This window comes from Doryrhamphus excisus, chromosome 14 (assembly GCF_030265055.1).
Source record: "Doryrhamphus excisus isolate RoL2022-K1 chromosome 14, RoL_Dexc_1.0, whole genome shotgun sequence".
Taxonomy (NCBI): Eukaryota; Metazoa; Chordata; class Actinopteri; order Syngnathiformes; family Syngnathidae; genus Doryrhamphus; species Doryrhamphus excisus.
This window is the reverse complement of record NC_080479.1, coordinates 16642355-16661508: the sequence shown is the minus strand read 5'-3', so window position 1 is coordinate 16661508 and position 19154 is coordinate 16642355. Positions and strand designations below refer to the sequence as shown.

At 36.6% G+C, this 19154-nt stretch overlaps 1 protein-coding gene across 3 annotated transcripts; it reads right to left on the bottom strand.

Moving 5' to 3' along the window:
- Nucleotides 1-9913: 9913 nt before the first annotated feature.
- Nucleotides 9914-14540, bottom strand: eomesa (eomesodermin homolog a). 3 transcript variants are annotated; one of them, XM_058047888.1, is made up of 7 exons: nucleotides 13720-14540; nucleotides 13278-13593; nucleotides 12920-13074; nucleotides 11665-11786; nucleotides 11396-11554; nucleotides 11252-11313; nucleotides 9914-11171 (listed from the first exon to the last, which is right to left on the bottom strand). In XM_058047888.1, exons 1-7 carry the CDS (start codon nucleotides 13961-13963, stop codon nucleotides 10391-10393), a joined length of 1839 nt encoding a protein of 612 aa, XP_057903871.1. In that variant the 5' UTR covers nucleotides 13964-14540; the 3' UTR covers nucleotides 9914-10390. The 3 variants fall into 3 exon arrangements, with proteins under 3 accessions (XP_057903871.1, XP_057903872.1, XP_057903870.1); XM_058047889.1 differs by having other exon boundaries at nucleotides 13278-13639; nucleotides 13720-13846; XM_058047887.1 differs by having other exon boundaries at nucleotides 13278-14540.
- Nucleotides 14541-19154: the final 4614 nt, after the last annotated feature.

Sequence of the window (19154 nt, the reverse complement as noted above, 5' to 3'; positions counted from 1 at the left end):
AAAGAAAATATTATATGCACAAAATATATATATATATATTTGAATAATATTTTTTATTTGTTTATATATATAAATAAACACATTTTAACATAATCTCTAATATATATGTATAAATATAAATATATATTAGAGACGATGTAAAGTTCACAGCAAACAGTATAAACCCCCATGTAACAGTAACAACTTTATGGGCATCTTACTGGAAATAGAGCTCATTTCTCACCCGCCCATCAACCCCCGGCATAATCACTCGGCAGCTCCGAAATAGAACTGCAAAGGTGGGAGATCAAACTATCACCTCTTAATTGTACCCACTGTCTTAAAGATGCTGAGAGCCTATTAGCGCACAAAGTGTGCCGTGCACCAACCCCTCTGAAACGTGCATCTAAATAATACAGTTGGGAGATGAGTCACAATTTAGACAAGAGGAAGTCAGCACCACGTTGGCATCCACCTGTGAAGGGATTATGGGATGGCGTATAAAGTTCTTCTAGACGCCAAGGTGTTGTGATGATGTGAGAAAAACTTTCGCTTCCGAAGCTGAAGACGAAAAGAAGGTTCGAAAAAAGAAGTTTGTACCAAACTTTCTGTGACTGCAGTCATGGTTAGATTTCCATCTGTACATTTCCGGTAGCGGCTATCCCAAGGGGTGTCCAAGGTGTGGCTCGGGGCTCTTTTTTTTAATTAGCCCGAGGAATATTCTAAAAATATAATTTAACAATAATAAAAAAAACCTGCAAAAACTGAAAAATCAGCAATAATTTTACCAGAATAAGGTAAAAATATGAAGATAAAAATATATAATAACATCATAACATTATGAGGAAAAATAACATAATTTTAGCAGCATAAAGTTTAAATATTTATTTATGTTTACATTTTAAAAAAATTATCTTAAGGAATTAGGTGAAAATATTATGGGAATAAAGTCATAATATTACAAACATTTTTGTTGTTATTTTAAAAATCTGCATTAATTTTACAAAAATAAATACAAATATGAAAAGAGTGTAATGAGAAAAGGTTTAGTAGCATAAAGTTTAAATATTTATTTATATTAATATGAGCTATATGAGCTATGCTATTATGTTTAATATAATTCAAAGTGTAATATAATTTAAAGTAAACTAAAAAAACAACCGCAAAAAAATATTTTACATCAATAAAGTCAAAATATTAAGAGCAAAAGTTGTAATCTAATTTTTGACAATAACATAATACTTTGAGGAATTTTTGTAGTATGAAGTTGAAATATTAAAAAATCCCCCCAAAATTTTTTAAGTCCTAGCATTATAAGAAATTAGCCCCCCCCCAAAAAAAAATTAATTTTTGAAAAATTGGGTTCCAGAAAAGTTATTATGCTAGTCCAAATATTATGGGAATAAAGTCATAATTAACACAATCAGAAGTTTGAAAAATGTTAAAGCGGACCTATTGCTATTGTGCTAATTTTCCATCCCTTTGTACAGAGTTGTGGACTCCTATAGAGTAGCTAAACACAATAACTAGCACAGAAAGCTTTCTAGTTTTTCCAGAATATGCACCTATTCATCTGGATTTCTTTGTATTTCATGATTCCGCTAAATATATCCACATTTAATATACAGTCATATGTGTTGAATCCCGAATCCGATCTGGACAGTTCGAAGAGTTTTTTTTTTCAAGACGTATCACAATAATACTTAGCTTTAGCAGTAGCAAATGAAAGGCAGAAATGAACATTTAAGGTTAGCTTTTACCGTCATTGAAGACGTACAAAACAGATGAACAAAACGGACACCACCTGTGGGTTTTGCCATGAGTTATTAGGACCAAACAATCAGATTCCGAACACATATACATATATCCGATATATTCCTAGTAACTAGCTGAAATGACTACAACGTGAACATATTGACTGGATCCATGCTAATGTTCAGCAAATAGAAAATGCTAATTTTGTATCGGAAAGTCCAAAAATGTATATATCCGGTCCAAAAGAATCCAAGATCCGCAGTGTAATTCCCATCCTTAGACTCAAGCCATCAAGGCAAAGAGGTTCAGGACCAAACAATCAGATTCCGAACACATATACATATATCCGATATATTCCTAGTAACTAGCTAAAATGACTACAACGTGAACATATTGACCGGATCCATGCTACCGTTCAAATACAAAAATGCTAATTTTGTATCGGAAAGTCCAAAAATGTATATATGCAGTCCAAAAAAATCCAAGATCTGCAGTGTAATTCCCAGTCTTAGACTCAAGCCATCAAGGCAAAGAGGTTCAGGACCGGACCAAACAATCAGATTCCGAACACATATATATCCGATATATTCCGAGTAACTATCTGAAGTGACTACAGCGTGAACATATTGACCGGATCCATGCTACCGTTCAAATACGAAAATGCTAATTTTGTATCGGAAAGTCCAAAAATGTATATATGCGGTCCAAAAAAATCCAAGATCTGCAGTGTAATTCCCAGCCTTAGACTCAAGCCATCAAGGCAAAGAGGTTCAGGACCAAACAATCAGATTCCGAACACATATACATATATCCGATATATTCCTAGTAACTAGCTAAAATGACTACAACGTGAACATATTGACCGAATCCATGCTACCGTTCAAATACAAAAATGCTAATTTTGTATCGGAAAGTCCAAAAATTGATATATCCGGTCCAAAAGAATCCAAGATCCGCAGTGTAATTCCCAGTCTTCCCAGACTCAAGCCACCAAATAAATATTGACAGTTCCATGTTTGGGCCTGCAAAGCTCTCCAGTCCTTCTGTCCCACTGGGTTCACTCGAGGTTGTTTTGTCTCGAGTGGCCAGGCTTTTGAGGGTGCCAAGAGAGAGAGATCTGTTGGAGCCCCTCCGTCCCCGTCCCCCCCTCCCCGTCAAAGTGCCAATGCATTGATTTTGACCCCATATCTTTTCCATGCGGCTGCCTCTTCATGTCCTACCCCAAAGAACACTCTGGAAACTGGGATCTTATGGGAACCTTAGTGCCCCCCCCCCCCCCCCCCCACCTGAATTCAGTTCAACTCCTCGGGGAAGCTGAAAGGGAAGGGGGGGTCGTAGAGTCCAATGATCAGCATGGTGTATCCGAATCAACACAGGGTTGGGGGTAGACGGTGGGTAAATGGTGGCGGGTGGTGGGTCGGAAGGGTTAGAAGAGGTAGGCTGTGCCCCCCCCCCAACCCCCCCCCCCCCCCCCCTCCCCGCTAGCCTCCAAAGGGAACACAGGGGTTTGAAATCAATATGCTGTTAAGTGCACCTTAGCTGCGGGATACCTTCGCCAAATATTAGGCATACGCCAGTGAGTCAAGGCCCCCCGGTTCGAGTCCTATGCATTCAGTCAATTATTAAAGTTGTCAACTAAGGTTTGCCACCAGCTGCTTATTATTATCTGCTTTGTCATTTCCATACATTTATTTTAACATAATTAGAGCCCTTGAGACATTAAATAACACCCCTATAGTTACATTTGCACTCTGATTACATGATATAGTTGTGTGTGTGTAGCTATATGTGTGTTCTGGTGCTTAGGGGAACGTGTTTAGAGACGGACAGGAAGTGGCAACCGAGATTCAGTGTTATTATTATTATTATTATCAACTTATGCTGAATTAGATGTGTTTTCTGCAGAAAAATAACCATCAAGTCAGTGAAATTTTGGGTCCGTGCATGCCCAACGGGGGACCACGCGGGACTCGAACGTACACCATTCCCATCGACACAAACCCTGACACTGGTGTCTCTCACCTCTGGGGTCTCTCTGCCAACACAATGGTTTCCTCAAAACAGTTGTGGCCCTGCTAACTTGGGGATCATCTCACACCGTGGTCTCACTCCAACAGACTTGTGAGCGGCGTGATTTCAACTGGGAACCTCTGCCAGCATCATCAGTCATTTTGAGGGATGTCAAAAATTCAGTTTCCTGATTCACTAAATAAATATAAATATTAGTCCAACAACACTATTGAACACAAAATTCAGTTTTGTAATGATTTTTTTTGTTATTAAAGGGGAAAAAAATCCAAACCTTTCGTTTATCACAGCAAGAAGCAGCAAAACAACGTCGGACCGTCACACTACCGCCACCATATTTTACTGTTGTTTTTTTTAATGTCCCATTACATGTGGTGTAAACTTTTACACACCTTACAAAAGTTCACATTTTCAGTATTTTCTGTATTTTCTGTATTTTCAGTATTTTCAGCATTTTCTGTATTTTCTGTATTTTCTGTATTTTCAGTATTTTCTGTATTTTCTGTATTTTCAGTATTTTCTGTATTTTCTGTATTTTCTGTATTTTCAGTATTTTCTGTATTTTCTGTATTTTCTGTATTTTCTGTATTTTCTGTATTTTCTGTATTTTCTGTATGTTCAGTATTTTGAACATTTTCAGTATCTTCAGCATTTTCAGTATTTTCTGTATTTTCTGTATTTTCTGTATTTTCTGTATTTTCTGTATTTTCTGTATTTTCTGTACTTTGAACATTTTCAGCATATTTTCTGTACTTTGGACATTTTCAGTATATTTTCTGTATTTTCAGTATTTTCAGTATTTTCAGTATTTTCAGCATTTTCTGTATTTTCTGTATTTTCAGTATTTTCTGTATTTTCTTTATTTTCTGTATTTTCTTTATTTTCAGTATTTTGAACATTTTCAGTATTTTCTGTATTTTCTGTATTTTCTGTATGTTCAGTATTTTGAACATTTTCAGTATTTTCAGTATTTTCAGTATTTTCAGTATTTCTGTATTTTCTGTATTTTCTGTATTTTTTGTATTTTGAACATTTTCAGTATCTTCAGCATTTTCAGTATTTTCTGAATTTTCTGAATTTTCTGTATTTTCTGTATTTTCTGTATTTTCTGTATTTTCTGTATTTTCTGTATTTTCAGCATTTTCTGTATTTTCTGTATTTTCTGTATTTTCTGTATTTTCTTTATTTTCTGTATTTTCTTTATTTTCAGTATTTTGAACATTTTCTGTATTTTCTGTATTTTCTGTATTTTCTGTATTTTCTGTATTTTCAGCATTTTCTGTATTTTCTGTATTTTCTGTATTTTCTGTATTTTCTTTATTTTCTGTATTTTCTTTATTTTCAGTATTTTGAACATTTTCAGTATTTTCAGTATTTTCAGTATTTTGAACATTTTCAGTATTTTCAGTATTTTCAGTATTTTCAGTATTTTCAGTATTTTTTGTATTTTCTGTATTTTCTGTATTTTCTGTATTTTCTGTATTTTGAGCATTTTCAGTATTTTCAGTATTTTCAGCATTTTCAGTATTTTCAGCATTTTCTGTATTTTCAGTATTTTCTGTATTTTGATTTGAACATCATCATGCTTTCCATAATGCAGTTTAAGGTTGTTTTTTTGTTTTAAATAATGTACCTCGTACTGAAGTACAAGGTGATATGAGCATCCAATGACATAATGGGTACCATAGTAAGTATCAATATAGTGATATATATAGCACATCATGACTGGTTCAAGACTCTTCATCCTTGTATTTAGCAGTAAATAAACTAACAATACACTGAGCGATTATAGTCTTAAAGTATCATAATAATAAAATCAAACAATACTATAAACAATAAAACTCAAACTGGACATGGCCCCAGTAGGCTTTTATTATTGACATGACACAGACCGGTATCGAACATAGTACATTTTTCAGGACTTATGTTAATGTGTCAGATCATGTCAATTATTTCTCAACATGATCTGAATTTGTGGATGCATGCTGTGCGAGGTGTCTATTGATTACACACTATTGATTACTCTACTACTTGCATGGATGGTTTAGAGAGAGAAATCTATCGATTCGAGTCTGTGCTTTTGACAATCGAGTGTTGTCGCATTTTTGTTGTCATGTCTATGAAAGAAAATTGGGAAATATTATTTAAAAAAATATGATTACTATTACGCGATTTGTATTAAAATGTAACGACTTTGTGTAATTGGCGTTGTCAAACAGTCTGAGCCATGAAATAAGTTTTATAAAGCCACTAAATGGCTATTAGCACCCCACTTCCTGTTTGCACACTCTATAATGCTACACAGACAACCACTTTTGTTCCATGACTTACACAAAGCCAGAGTTTATTGGTATCCGATCCGAAACAAGAGACTGGACAGTCCGATGTTTTCTTAAGAAAAGAGGTTACTTCAAGTTGTCTCTCAATGGTTATTAGCTTTAGCATATTAGCGTTGGGATTTTTCTACAGCATTGGAAACATGTAATTAGTTTTACGGGACTACCAAAAAGTCTTGTAGAGACACTAATTGTGGTGGGAAACGGCTATTAGCACCCCACTTCCTGTTTGCACACTCTATAATGCTACACAGACAACCACTTTTGTTCCATGACTTAAAATAAACGCTGGCTTTGTGTAAGTCAAGGAACAAAAGTCCTGAATCCTAAATCCGATCCACAAAACCAGCGTTTATTTTAAGTCATGGCAAAAAAGTGGTTGTCTGTGTAGCATTATAGAGTGTGCAAACAGGAAGTGGGGTGCTAATAGCTGATTCCCACCCCAATCAGTGGCTCTACAAGATTTTTTGGTAGTCTCGCAAAAATAATTACATGTTCTCGATGCTGTAGAAAGCCTAAAGCTAAAAGCTAAAATGCTAAAGCTAATAACCATTGCGAGACGACTTGAAGTAACTATTTTCTTAAGAAAACATCGGACTGTCCAGTTTCTACTTTTGGCTCGGATTTAGGATCCAACACATATGGTTGTATGGTATAGCTAAATCGCTAATCGCTAATCGCTTTACCGTTTATAAGTTCGTGGCAGCTAGCCGCACAACATCGGAAGTCCTTCTAAGCACTTGGGAGTGTGACCAACCACAACGGAGTGGGCGTGCCTGGAGGCGGGACATGGTTGGAATACATTAAAACAGATTGTTTTCACAAGAATCACAGAATCCATAAAAATACAGCTGAATAGGTGTAGATTCTGGAAGAACTAGAAAGCTATCTGTGCTGGTTATTGTGTGTAGCTGTTTTATTTTTATTTTTATTTTTATTTTTATTTTTATTTTTATTTTTATTTTTATTTTTATTTTTATTTTTATTTTTATTTTTATTTTTATTTTTATTTTTATTTTTTTACAATACAATAGAAAGGAAACCATCCTCTAACATACGATTTGCTGACATCAGTGCAAACATTTTTTTATACTGCAGGCGGCAAAACCCCAAGAGCCTTTTTTTTTTTTTTTTTTTTTTTTTTTACAGCTTTTCCTGAGAGGCGGGGACAATCTACCTTACAGGAGGAGGTGTTAATTGCACTTAGGCTCTTCCTCTTGTTAAGGAGTCTGACAACAGAATTAATTAGAATTCCAGCATGCAAATTAAGTCAAACTGAGTTTCATTTATGGGGAGATGATTGGATGTTAGCATTTCAATATATTTGTTGAATATTAATATTAAAACTACTATTACATGTTTGTCACTTGCTGTGTTTGACATGTAACTGGTTACCAATGTTATTAATAGTAAAAGAAAATTGTTTTATATTGTAGTAGTAAAGTTAAAAGAAATAATAATTTTATTAGTAATGTAGGAAAAAAAAATACATGGCCCTGTGTTTGGGACTCCAGCAAACCACAGTGAGAGCCATTATCCATGAATGGCATGTGAATGTTTCCCATTACATCTAGTGTAAAAGTAACATTTCAGAAAAAAAGAACATCCTAGCCGCAGTAAAATATGGTGGTGGTAGTGTAATGTCTGGTGCTGTTTTAGTGATTCAGGACCTGGAAGACTTGTTATGATTAATGGAACCATGAATTCTGCTGTCTACCAAAAAATTCCAGAACATCATAGCAACAGTAAAATATGGTGGTGGTAGTATGATGGTCTGGGGCTGTTTTGCTGCTTCAGAACCTGCAAGACTTGCTGTGATAAATGGAACCAGTAATTTTGCTGTCTATCAAAAAAAAATCCAGAACATCATACCAACAGTAAAATATGGTGGTGGTAGTGTGATGGTTTGGGGCTGTTTGGCTGCTTCAAGACCTGGAAGACTTTCTGTAATAAATGGAACCAGGAATTTTGCTGTCTACCAAAAAAAATTGAGAACATCATACCAACAGTAAAATATGGTGGTGGTAGTGTGATGGTCTGGGGCTGTTTTGCTGCTTCAGAACCTGCAAGACTTGCTGTGATAAATGGAACCAGTAATTTTGCTGTGTATAAAAAAAAATCCAGAACATCATACCAACAGTAAAATATGGTGGTGGTAGTCTGATGGTTTGGGCCTGTTTGGCTGCTTCAAGACCTGGAAGACTTTCTGTAATAAATGGAACCAGGAATTTTGCTGTCTACCAAAAAAATTGAGAACATCATACCAACAGTAAAATATGGTGGTGGTAGTGTGATGGTCTGGTGCTGTTTTGCTGCTTCAGAACCTGGAAAACTTGCTGTGATAAATGGAACCATAAATTCTGCTGTCTACCAAAAAAATCCCACAATATTATAACAACAGTAAAATATGGTGGTGGTAGTGTGATGGTCTGAGGGTGTTTTTTATGCTTCAGGACCTGGAAGACTTGCTGTGATAAATGGAACCAGGAATGTTGCTGTCTACCAAAAAATTCCAGAACATCATAGCAACAGTAAAATATGGTGGTGGTAGTGTGATGGTCTGGGGCTGTTTTGGTCTCAAGGTCGATAAAAAAACGAGCCGCGGGCCACACTTTGGAGGGCTCTGCTCTACCTGGTTGTTGTCCTTAAAAGCATGATGTCTCGATCTCGATCGCACAAAATGCTAACAAAATTTTTCGCTATCTTTCTATCATTCTTGGCTTTTCCAAAAAAAAATAACTTTGACTATAATTTCAATAGTCTCATTGAAATGAATAGCAATTTCTTGACTCAGGAGATAGAATGGATGTTTCTCAGCATGATGGTTGCTGGTTCGATCCTTGATTTTGCTGTAAGCATTCAACTAATTTTATGAAAAAGATTTTTTAATTTTTTTTACATTTAACGTAACATCTAAAATTCTTCTCATTCTGTGCACGGTGGCTTGGCTCCAGTGGTGGAGTGATTGCTTGTTCGATCCTCAGTTGATGAGTAGATTTCAACATTCGTTCTACATTTCAGTCAGCCCAGTTCAAAGTACTTAAATAAATGAATTTATGCATACTTAAAAAGTTCTTTAAAAAGTCCTAATAACATAATTATTTCAAGGTCATTTAACATGTTGTTCCATTTTAAGTTCTTTTAACTAATATGCTTTGATTAAATTGAACTATGGCTATATTAAGTAAGATTAACTTAAAAACATACAACTTAAGACAGTGTAAATCCAAATGCTAAAAATAATTAATTGGTATAAGTATAGTTAACTTTTTAAATTTTTTTAATTTTTTTTAAATTTTTTTAAAGTTCTACTTATAAATGGTGATTATCTGTTATTATCTGTCTTTTCAGTTTATTTAACTTGTAATTTTTGATTAATTTTTGCAAATTTGTGTAGCCTACTTAAAATAATTCATAGTTACTTATACAAAAAAAAAGTCTATTAAAGATGAATAAATAAAAACCAAGAATAAATTAAATTTAATTAAATCAACTCTAAATATTAAAATCAAAATGTTTGAGTTTGTGAACTAAAAAATTTTTTTATTTAATTTTGCTAACTTATTCGGGTTTACAGTGCACGGAATTAACATATAAAAAATATGCTAAAAAAATAAATAGTTAATATTCGCATCTTTATTCAAGCCTAAGTCCCCTTTAATTTGAGTCATGAATGCGTTTAATAACAACCAGTACCAATTCATTCCAAATATGGTCAATACAGCATCACGTTATGCAAGACTCCCAACTGCTCTTTTTTTTTAATTTTTTATTTTTTTAAAGATGCGTTATATGAAAAAAAAAAATCATCCAGATGCTTTACAAAAAGCGTCTTTATTTATCCATTTAATAACACCTCCATGAAGACAATTTGTACAAGATACATCACATTCTAAAGTGCACAAATACTGTACAACGGAAAACGACTTAAATACGCAAGAAGGTTTCGAGGGGGGGTCAGGTTGAGTAAAGAAGAAATCACAATTTTTTTTTTTGTTTTTTTTTTAAAAGGAAAAATGTATTTAAAAAAAACAAAAACAAAAAAAACGGACATGTTTGTTCAAAAGCCAACAATCCGATCACTATGCATGTTTCTGTTCAGGTATGTGAGAAGCCTGGGGAAAATAACGTTGTGCAGCTTGCTTGGGGAGAATGGGGGGGGGGGGGGGGTGAGGGGGGGCGCAACACTAAGCTTTGGCACCTTTAGAGAAAAAAAAAGAGAAAAAAAAAAGACATTAACAAGGAATGAAGAGCAATTATTGATAGATTAGTAAATAAAAAAAATGGCAGTCTTAGGGGCTTGTGTAGAAAGCGTAATAACCCATGCCTTTTGGGTTGTCCTTATTGTAATCCTCCGAAGTCAAGTCTTCGCACTTGATGGTCGGAGAATTCTCCGTGCTCGATCCCCCGGGGGACATCCTGCGTCTCTTACACACCATGGAATACACGCCGGAATCGCTGGAATCCACCGATTTCAGCGATTGTGACGTCTCGATCCAAGTTGACGCAGATGCGGCGGTTTCTTCCTGGAGTTTGTCTTTCGCGGTCGGTATCTGGTCCTCCGGGAATGTCGGCGGACTCGGACGAGGGGACCACGGAAGCCCCGTGGTCATTTTACGTTGGTATGAGCTTCTGGTGCCCCATCCGGCCGCCATGGAAGCGAAAGCCGAATCCGGGTAGTAGCTTAGAGCGTGGGACGTCTGTAGGGAAAGTGGTTTGATCCCGTAGGATAGAAGACTACTGGTTGAATAGTCGTTCTCGTAGGAGAGATCCAGCTTATTGGAGCCGGGTTGTTGAACCGGGGGGACGAACCAGCGTTGGGCGGCGGAGGCGGCGGCGGCGGCAGCGGCGGCTGCGGCACCGGCGGAGTCGTCGCTCTGCGGGGACAGTAAGGTGTTGGTTTGGGGGACTGCGCGTTCGCTGCTGTAGAAGCGGTTCTGCGGCAGGTTGTTGACAAACTGGTCCTGGAAGAACGGCTGCATGGCGTAGCGAGCGCCGGGAACAATTTGGGTGGATCGGGGCGAGTCTGTCGGGGACGGGGTCAACCTATCACTCTCGGGGGCCGTGTACATTCTGCGGGAAAATGAAAAACCGAATTTAAAATCAGAATTCCAAACTCAAATTAAAAACAAACTCACTGAGGAAAAACCTACGAGTCATAATTATCCCGAAATCCTTTGGCGAAGGGATTGTGATCGATCTTCAGTTGTGTGATCTGGCGGGAAAAAAAAACAACATTCCGAGATCAACCACACACAATTCCATTAAAATCATTTAAGCAACTAAAAAACTCTTACATCCGTGTTCTGGTAGGCAGTAACCGCTATAAACTGGTTTTCCGGGAACGTGAAGGTTTGGGTTCGAGCCTCGTTGCTCATGTCCTCCACCCCGTCCTCCGTCACCTCCACAATGTGGAGTCGCGGTTGGTATTTATGAAGAGACTGCAAGACTATCATCTGGAAAAAAGGAAATTAAAACTTTATTTAAGGATGGAGTTGAAAAAAACATTTTTTTAAATTATTATTATTATTATTTTTCTTAGAATAAACAAAAACCAGCATCGCACCTGTGTGTTGTTGTTGTTGGCACCTTTGTTGTTGGTTAGCTTCAATTTCCCGAAAGAGATTTCTTGTCTCATCCAGTGAGCGCCCGTGTTTGGGGATTCGGGGTGAACGTACATTTTGTTACCTGCAAAATGCATGGTTTTTAATTATTATTATTATTATTTTTCATTGATTTAATGCATCATGAAATAATGCATTTAATTATACATTTTAGTCATAAAACAAAACCAAAAAAAAGTAGATTTTGGCAATTCATGCACCACTATCATTTTGGTAATATAATAATAATAATAATAATAATAAATATTGGCAATTCATGCACCACTATCATTTTAGTGCAATTTAATTTGCACGTTTTTTTTATTTTTTATTGATTTAATACATCATGAAATATTGTATTTAATTCAACATTTTAGTCATAAAAATAAAAATAAAGTAAATATTGGCAATTCATGCACCACTATCATTTTGGTAATATAATAATAATAATTATTATTATTATTATTATTATTAATGCATTTGATTCTACATTTTAGTCATAAAACTAAAAAAAAGTAAATTTTGGCATAATAATAATAATAATAATAATAATAATAATAATAATAATAAATATTGGTAATTCATGCACCACTATCATTTTAATACAATTTAATTTGCACGGTTTTTATTTTTTATTGATTTTATTTCATTGATATAATGCATTTAATTCTACATTTTAGTCATAAAACAAACAAAAAAGTAAATATTGGCAATTAATGCACCACTATCATCTTGGTAATATAATAATCATAATAATAATAAATATTGGCAATTCATGCACCAGTATCATTTTGGTAATATAATAATAATAAATATTGGCAATTCATGCACCACTATCATTTTAGTACAATTTAATTTGCACGGTTTTTATTTTTTATTGATTTTTTCATTGATTGAATGCATCATGGAATAATGCATTTAATTCTACATTTTTGTCATAAAACTTGGTAATATAATAATAATAAATATTGGCAATTCATGCACCACTGTCATTCTAGTACAATTAAATTCTCTAATAATTATGTTTTCTATTACTGTTTTCTATTTTAATGTTTAAATTCGTTGAATCTTAACATTAATTAACATTTTTTAAATTAATTTAATTGAATTAAATTTAATTAATTCACTCTTTGTTAAAAAAAAAACGCTCCCCACAAATAAATATCGATTAAAATACTCGTATATATGGAAAAATATATATCGAATATTCATGCCTACCTTGCATATTATTGTCCGCTTTCCCGCAAGTGACCCACTTTCCTCCTTGAAAGCGCCAGTGGTTCGGGTCGGCCAGAACTATTTCTACAAAGACGTTGTAATGGGCCGTGAGGTTGAGTCCGGTGATGTTGAAGCTCAGGAACGGGAACATCCGTCTGGCAAATCAAATCAAATAAAAAAATAATTAAATTAACAGTTAATAAATACATATTAATAATTTTCTGAAGTAATTTATTAAGATGCGACTGCTGTCATAACGAAATGTATCGAATTTCGCGTAATTATGTGTGCGTAATTATGTGCGTAATTATGTGGCCCGTGCGTAAAAGTACAGGAATATTAAAACGGTTTCGCTCACCTGCCCTGTTTGGTGATAATCATCTCGGTTTGATGCCGGTGGAACTTGAGCCACAGAGGCCGGTTACAAAGATACACTTGCGCCCTGGGGCCTGCGCCGGAACCGGGAAGACCCATGGAACCGATTCCGGTGCCGGGATAGGACGGATACAAGCACCCGGGCCCTTGACCGAACTGGTACCCGCCGCTGCTGAACTGACTCCGGGCGGTGCACACAGCGGGAGAGGAGAAGCCGGTGGGCGGGAGTACGGATCCGTAATGAAGCGAAGCCGGATACCTTGACCCGGTGGTTCCGGTGTACACGGATCCGGTTTGCCCTGCGTACGGAAACAGTGAACACGGACTCGCCATGTCGGAACTCGCCTGAGAAGACGAGATGAAATACCGATCAGAACCGAGTTCGTCTAAGTTGTACCGACGCCCGGTACTCAGCTCGTCCTCACCGAGCACCGGGGAGCCTTTTCTCCCGTCGGGCCCGGTTTTTGCGAAGGTGTCCCCGTCTGGGTCACCCAGCATCCCGTTCCCTAGGTACTTTTTAGGCGCGCTGTTGGACTCCGATTCAGTCCGGTCCACTTCTTGGTACTCGAGTTGCGACGCCGGCCTCGGGCTGTCGTTGACGCTGTCCGAGGTGGAGAGATTGTAGAAGGTTTTGGGTAGCGAACTCGGGAGGATGTTCTCCAACTGCATGGTTCCACAATAATTTAAGAGTCCGGTGGGTCAAAGCGAGGCGCCTTGCTCGGTTGCCTCCCTCCGGAGTCAGTGATGGGAGGGGTTTGAACACCTTTCTTCTCTCTGGTGATCTGACGGGATGGACATCTGACTCTCAGAGGCTCTTATAAGATGAAGTCCTCTGCACGGCTAAAAAGGTTGGAAGCGTGATGGGAGGAGCTTGAGGGGGACTCGAACCCTCTTCCCCAGCCAATGGCTGCGCTTCTTGAGCCCGATTCAATTTAAAATCAACACTCGTTCCTTTTTGGTTTTTCGCATCCTTATTTTCAATAAAATGCGCATCATGCAGGAGTTCACATTCAGAATTCCGTTAAAATTTACTATAAAATAAACAAACCCGAAAATTGCGTTAAAATGGAAGCGCTTTTAAAAGATTTAACTTCACCACTTTTCTCTAATACTTTCACACTCAAGTTCGGCTTACACTCGGGGGGCCACATAGTCCACGCAGTGACACTTTACACCCACTCCAAATGGAACCACACACAGCAAACACTGAGACAATTACGCACACACACACATACAAATCACCACATGTGCACCTTGTTGCGCATAATTGCAACAGGTATTTCCGTTGATTTCGGCTTTAAAAAAAGTAATTTAAATTACATTTTTATTTTTTGTAGCATACGGCAGAATTAATACATTTTTGTATTTGAATTAATTTTATTTAAAAAGCATATTAAAATACTCACATACGCATTTTTTTAGTCGGAATAATTTGTAACTCCAACAATATGTTATAAATGTTATTTTATATTGATTTCATTAAGCCTGTTCGTATTAATAAAGAAAAATGACAAAAATGACAATTTTAATTTTAAAATAAATGAATGATGCTAAATTAAAACTGAACATAATTGAGTTCTATTTTAAATTCCAAACTGATTTAATCGAGTTAATACAAACATTTGAGATATTTGTCACAGGAAAATATATTAAAGACAGAAACAGGTCAATATAGTTAAAATGTAATTGTTATTTTATAAAGTTTTTGTGTATTTGCATTATAAAACAATATATATATATTACGGTAATTTCCTACCTTAAATGGCTCTGATTGCATACCACCTCGAAAAGGGAAAACAGCGACCTCCAGCGGTTGCTTAAGGTAACTGCAGTCATTATATATATACCAGAGTAGCTGTATCTCACTTTGCGTCATTTTAAAATTATTATTATTATTAAAATAGGAAGAATTAATTTAGGATAGGGGATGAATTTAGGGAAAACTGGGAGAGAGAGAGAGAAATCTGTGAAAAGCAGAGAGAAGGATCTCGGCTGGAAGCAGATTGGCTCCTGCCGTAAACGGGACTTGAAAGCCGGCTGCAGGGACCGTCAAGGGACCGGAGCTAATTGCACAGCACACGGACTGTCAATCAAAAACGGAGACCCCCCCCCCCCCCCGACCCCCCTCTTCCCGAACGTTCAACAACCGAGACAAAGCATCGTCTCCGATCCAATTTGAATGTTTTGACTGGTCTCTCGGCACAATGTCTCACTTCTGTACAGATGTGTGTTGATTTTTTTTTTCTCCCAAAATTATTATCTCGCCTCCATTTTTTTTTGCAAAACAAGATTTCCTCAGAGAATCAATACGATTATCTGCACACATTTATTTTGAAGTTATTATACTATATGAAAAGATTACAATGAGTCTCTTATACGCCACAATAAATAAACAAGACATCCATCTGGAAAGAATAACATCATAATATTATGAGGAAACTAAAAAGAAAAGCTATTATGTAAAAATAATAAATTGAAGTTTAAGTATAGAAAATAAAAACCCACCAGAAATTGGCAAAAAATGTTGTAATTTTATGACAATAATGTGTTGCATGAGAAAAAAAGTCACGATTTTATAACAATAAATTCGTAATATTATATTTTTATTTTTATTTTTATTTTTATTTTTATTTTTATTTTTATTTTTATTTTTATTTTTATTTTTATTTTTATTTTTATTTTTATTTTTATTTTTATTTTTATTTTTATTTTTATTTTTATTTTTATTACATATTTTGTGATTATGGTAACACTACTTTCCCCCTGATTTTTCCAAAGTAAAGCAAAGTAAATTTCCCATTCTGCAGCAAAGCAGTTCATTGGCGGACATGCGGCATAGAAAGTGGTTAGTGCGCAGGCCACACAGCTTGGAGACCCGAGTTTGATTCCACCCTCAGCCATCTCTGTGTGGAGTTTGCATGTTCTCCCCGTGCATGCGTGGGTTTTCGCCATGTTCGTGCTTGCAAAAAACACTAAACTCATCACACAGTAACTTAACACTCCAAAGGTGTACCTAAAAATATACAAAGAAGTACCAATTTGAGTTTTGAAGTTTCCCATTCTGCATTGTGTCTGAGCAAAGCAGTTCATTGGAGGACATGTGGCATAGAAAGTGGTTAGTGCACAGGCCACACAGCTAGGAGACCCGAGTTCGATTCCACTCTCGGCCATCTCTGTGTGGAGTTTGCATGTTATCCCCGTGCATGCGTGGGTTTTCTCCTGGTACTCCGGTTTCACGTTCCAAAACCATGTCTATTATAGAAAACAACATGTCTATTAGTATATTTATCCAAAACACTAAACTCATCACACAGTAACTTAACACTTTTAATTTTAACAATTTTAATTTTAATTACATATTTTGTGATTATGATAACACTACTTTTACCCCAGTTTTTCCAAAAACGAATTGAAAACGGTAAAAAACGAATGAATGAAAAAAGTCGTATTAGCACTTGTTTGTATATTTCTTAGTTAACTTTCACTCACATGGAAATTTGGCACCTTTTCGAGTACTTGTGTTGCATAATGCACGATTTGTCTTATTTTGCACAAACACTTTCATTTGTGAAAATGTATCCAGTGGTAGGAAAAAGGTAGGAAAGCCATCATTAGGTACAACGATGCTACCTAAGTATCTTACATATCTTTTATTTGTCTTATGTTGTTAGAAAAAAGTCAAAAAAAAAAAAAGTCAAAGGTGAAAAAGGTGAAAAGAAGACAAAATGCGTGTGTAACAGAGTGAAGCATTTCAAAACATGGCGCCCCCCCCACCCCCCCTCACTTATCAACACTATACAACCGATGACTGATGTGAACTTAACATCTGGCTTTCATGACCCGCCTTTGCGACGTGTCGTGTAAAAAAAAAAAAACCCGCTACTGTATACTTGCTGATTATTTTTCACGAGCGATTATCACGCTCCGGCACATGATTCGCCGAGCAGAACGCACAACGCTAGCAACATGTGCTAATACGAGCTATTTTTTCCAAAACTGACCCCCCCCAAAAAAACGAAATAAATGTGATTTACAGGCCGCCTATAAATAAACTAATTCCAAATGAGGTGGATGTTTAAGTCCGACTCATAAAGGAGCTCCCACTTGTGACCTGTCAGCGTGTTTCTTGACCGCCTATAAAAGTCCTAGTGGGTCTGAGATGACCCTCTCTGGCCCCTGGGCCAGGGCCCTCGCGACAGGGGAAGGGAAGTCCAACCATATTGTTGTCAGAGTAGATCATCAACAGAACACATGAAAGGAATACATTCCAGGGTTTATGGGCCAAGGTGGCCGCCGAAGCCTTTGCTCAGGACAGAATTCATGTACCCCATTGCAAGGATTAATAACGCGAGTCTCATTAGAGATCCTTGCCACCGAGACCCCTGGAGGGAGCGGTGCTGGGAAAAGAACCAAGAGCAAATGTGCGCCACGCCAGACCTGAGCTCCTCAGCAAATCATCATCCCCGGGAGAACGTTTTTATTGGAGAGAATTTATCTCACGAGTTCATCAAAGATGGCCTCTTGTATGTGTGGGAGGATGGCTGGCATTTCAGGAAAACCAAAAAGGCATCTTGTTGCCATCCATGAAGATGGAAAAGCCATTGATTTTTATTTTTGGGGTACATATTGTTCATTTGCAGCGTGTTCTCTTATTGCTTATGCTGATATATAAAAATATCAATAAATAATATTTGGTCGCTTCCAAATTTCTCATTTGTTGCACTAAAAAAAAAAAAAAATCCCACAACATTTCAGATTATCAAGTGAATTTAAATATGAACCAATGACAACCCGGCTGAATACAAAAATTTTGTTTTTAAATGACATTTTTTATTTTTAAGAAAAAAAAAGACTTCCTGTGATAAATGGATCCATGAATTCTACTGTCTACCACAAAAAAATTCCACAACATCATAGTAAAATATGGCGGTGGTAGTGTGATGGTCTGGGCCTGTTTTGCCGTTTCAGGAAATTGAAGACTTACTGTGATGGAACTATGAATTCTGCTGTCTACCAAAAAAATCCCTCAATATCATACCAACAGTAAAATATTGTGGCGGTAGTGTGATGATTTCAGGGTGTTTTGTCGTTTCAGGACCTGGAAGACTTGCTGTGATAAATGGAACCATGAATTCTACTGTCTACCAAAAAACATTCCACAACATCATACCAACGGTAAGATATGGTGGTAGTAGTGTGATGTTTGGGGTTATTTTGCCATTTCAGAACCTGGAAGACTTGCTGTGATGAATGGAACCATGAATTCTACTATGTACCAAAAAAATTCCACAACATCATACCAACAGTAAAATATGGTGGTGGTAGTGTGATGGTTTGGGGCTATTTTGCGGTTTCAGGACCTGGAAGACTTCCTGTGATAAATGGAACCATGAATTCTGCTGTCTACCAAAAAAAATTCCACAACATCATACCAACAGTAAAATATAGTGGTAGTAGTGTGATGGTTTGGGCCTGTTTTGCCGTTTCAGGACCTGGAAGACTTGCTGTGATAAATGGAACCATGAATTCTGCTGTCTACCAAAAAAAAACCCAATCCCACAACATCCTAGCAACAGTCAAATATGGTGGAGGTAGTGTGATGGTCTGGGGCTATTTTGCCGTTTCAGAACCTGGAAGACTTCCTGTGATAAATGGATCCATGAATTCTACTATCTACCAAAAAAAAATTCCACAACATCATACCAACGGTAAAATATGGTGGTGGTAGTGTAATGGTCTGGGGCTGTTTTGATGCTTTAGGAACTTGAAGACTTGCTGTGATAAATGGAACCAGGAATTTTGTTGTCTTCCAAAAACAATCCCACAACATCATTGCAACAGCAAAATATGGTGATGGTAG

Bases quoted from the DNA above. Each gene is read 5' to 3' on its own strand.
- eomesa (XM_058047887.1), bottom strand. From the start codon at position 13,963: ATGCAGTTGGAGAACATCCTCCCGAGTTCGCTACCCAAAACCTTCTAC. The intron at 11,787-12,919 runs GTAGGCATGAAT...TGCATTTTGCAG, and splicing joins AGCGGACAATAATATGCAAG to GTAACAAAATGTACGTTCAC. The intron at 11,314-11,395 runs GTAAGAGTTTTT...TTTTCCCGCCAG, and splicing joins CTGCCTACCAGAACACGGAT to ATCACACAACTGAAGATCGA.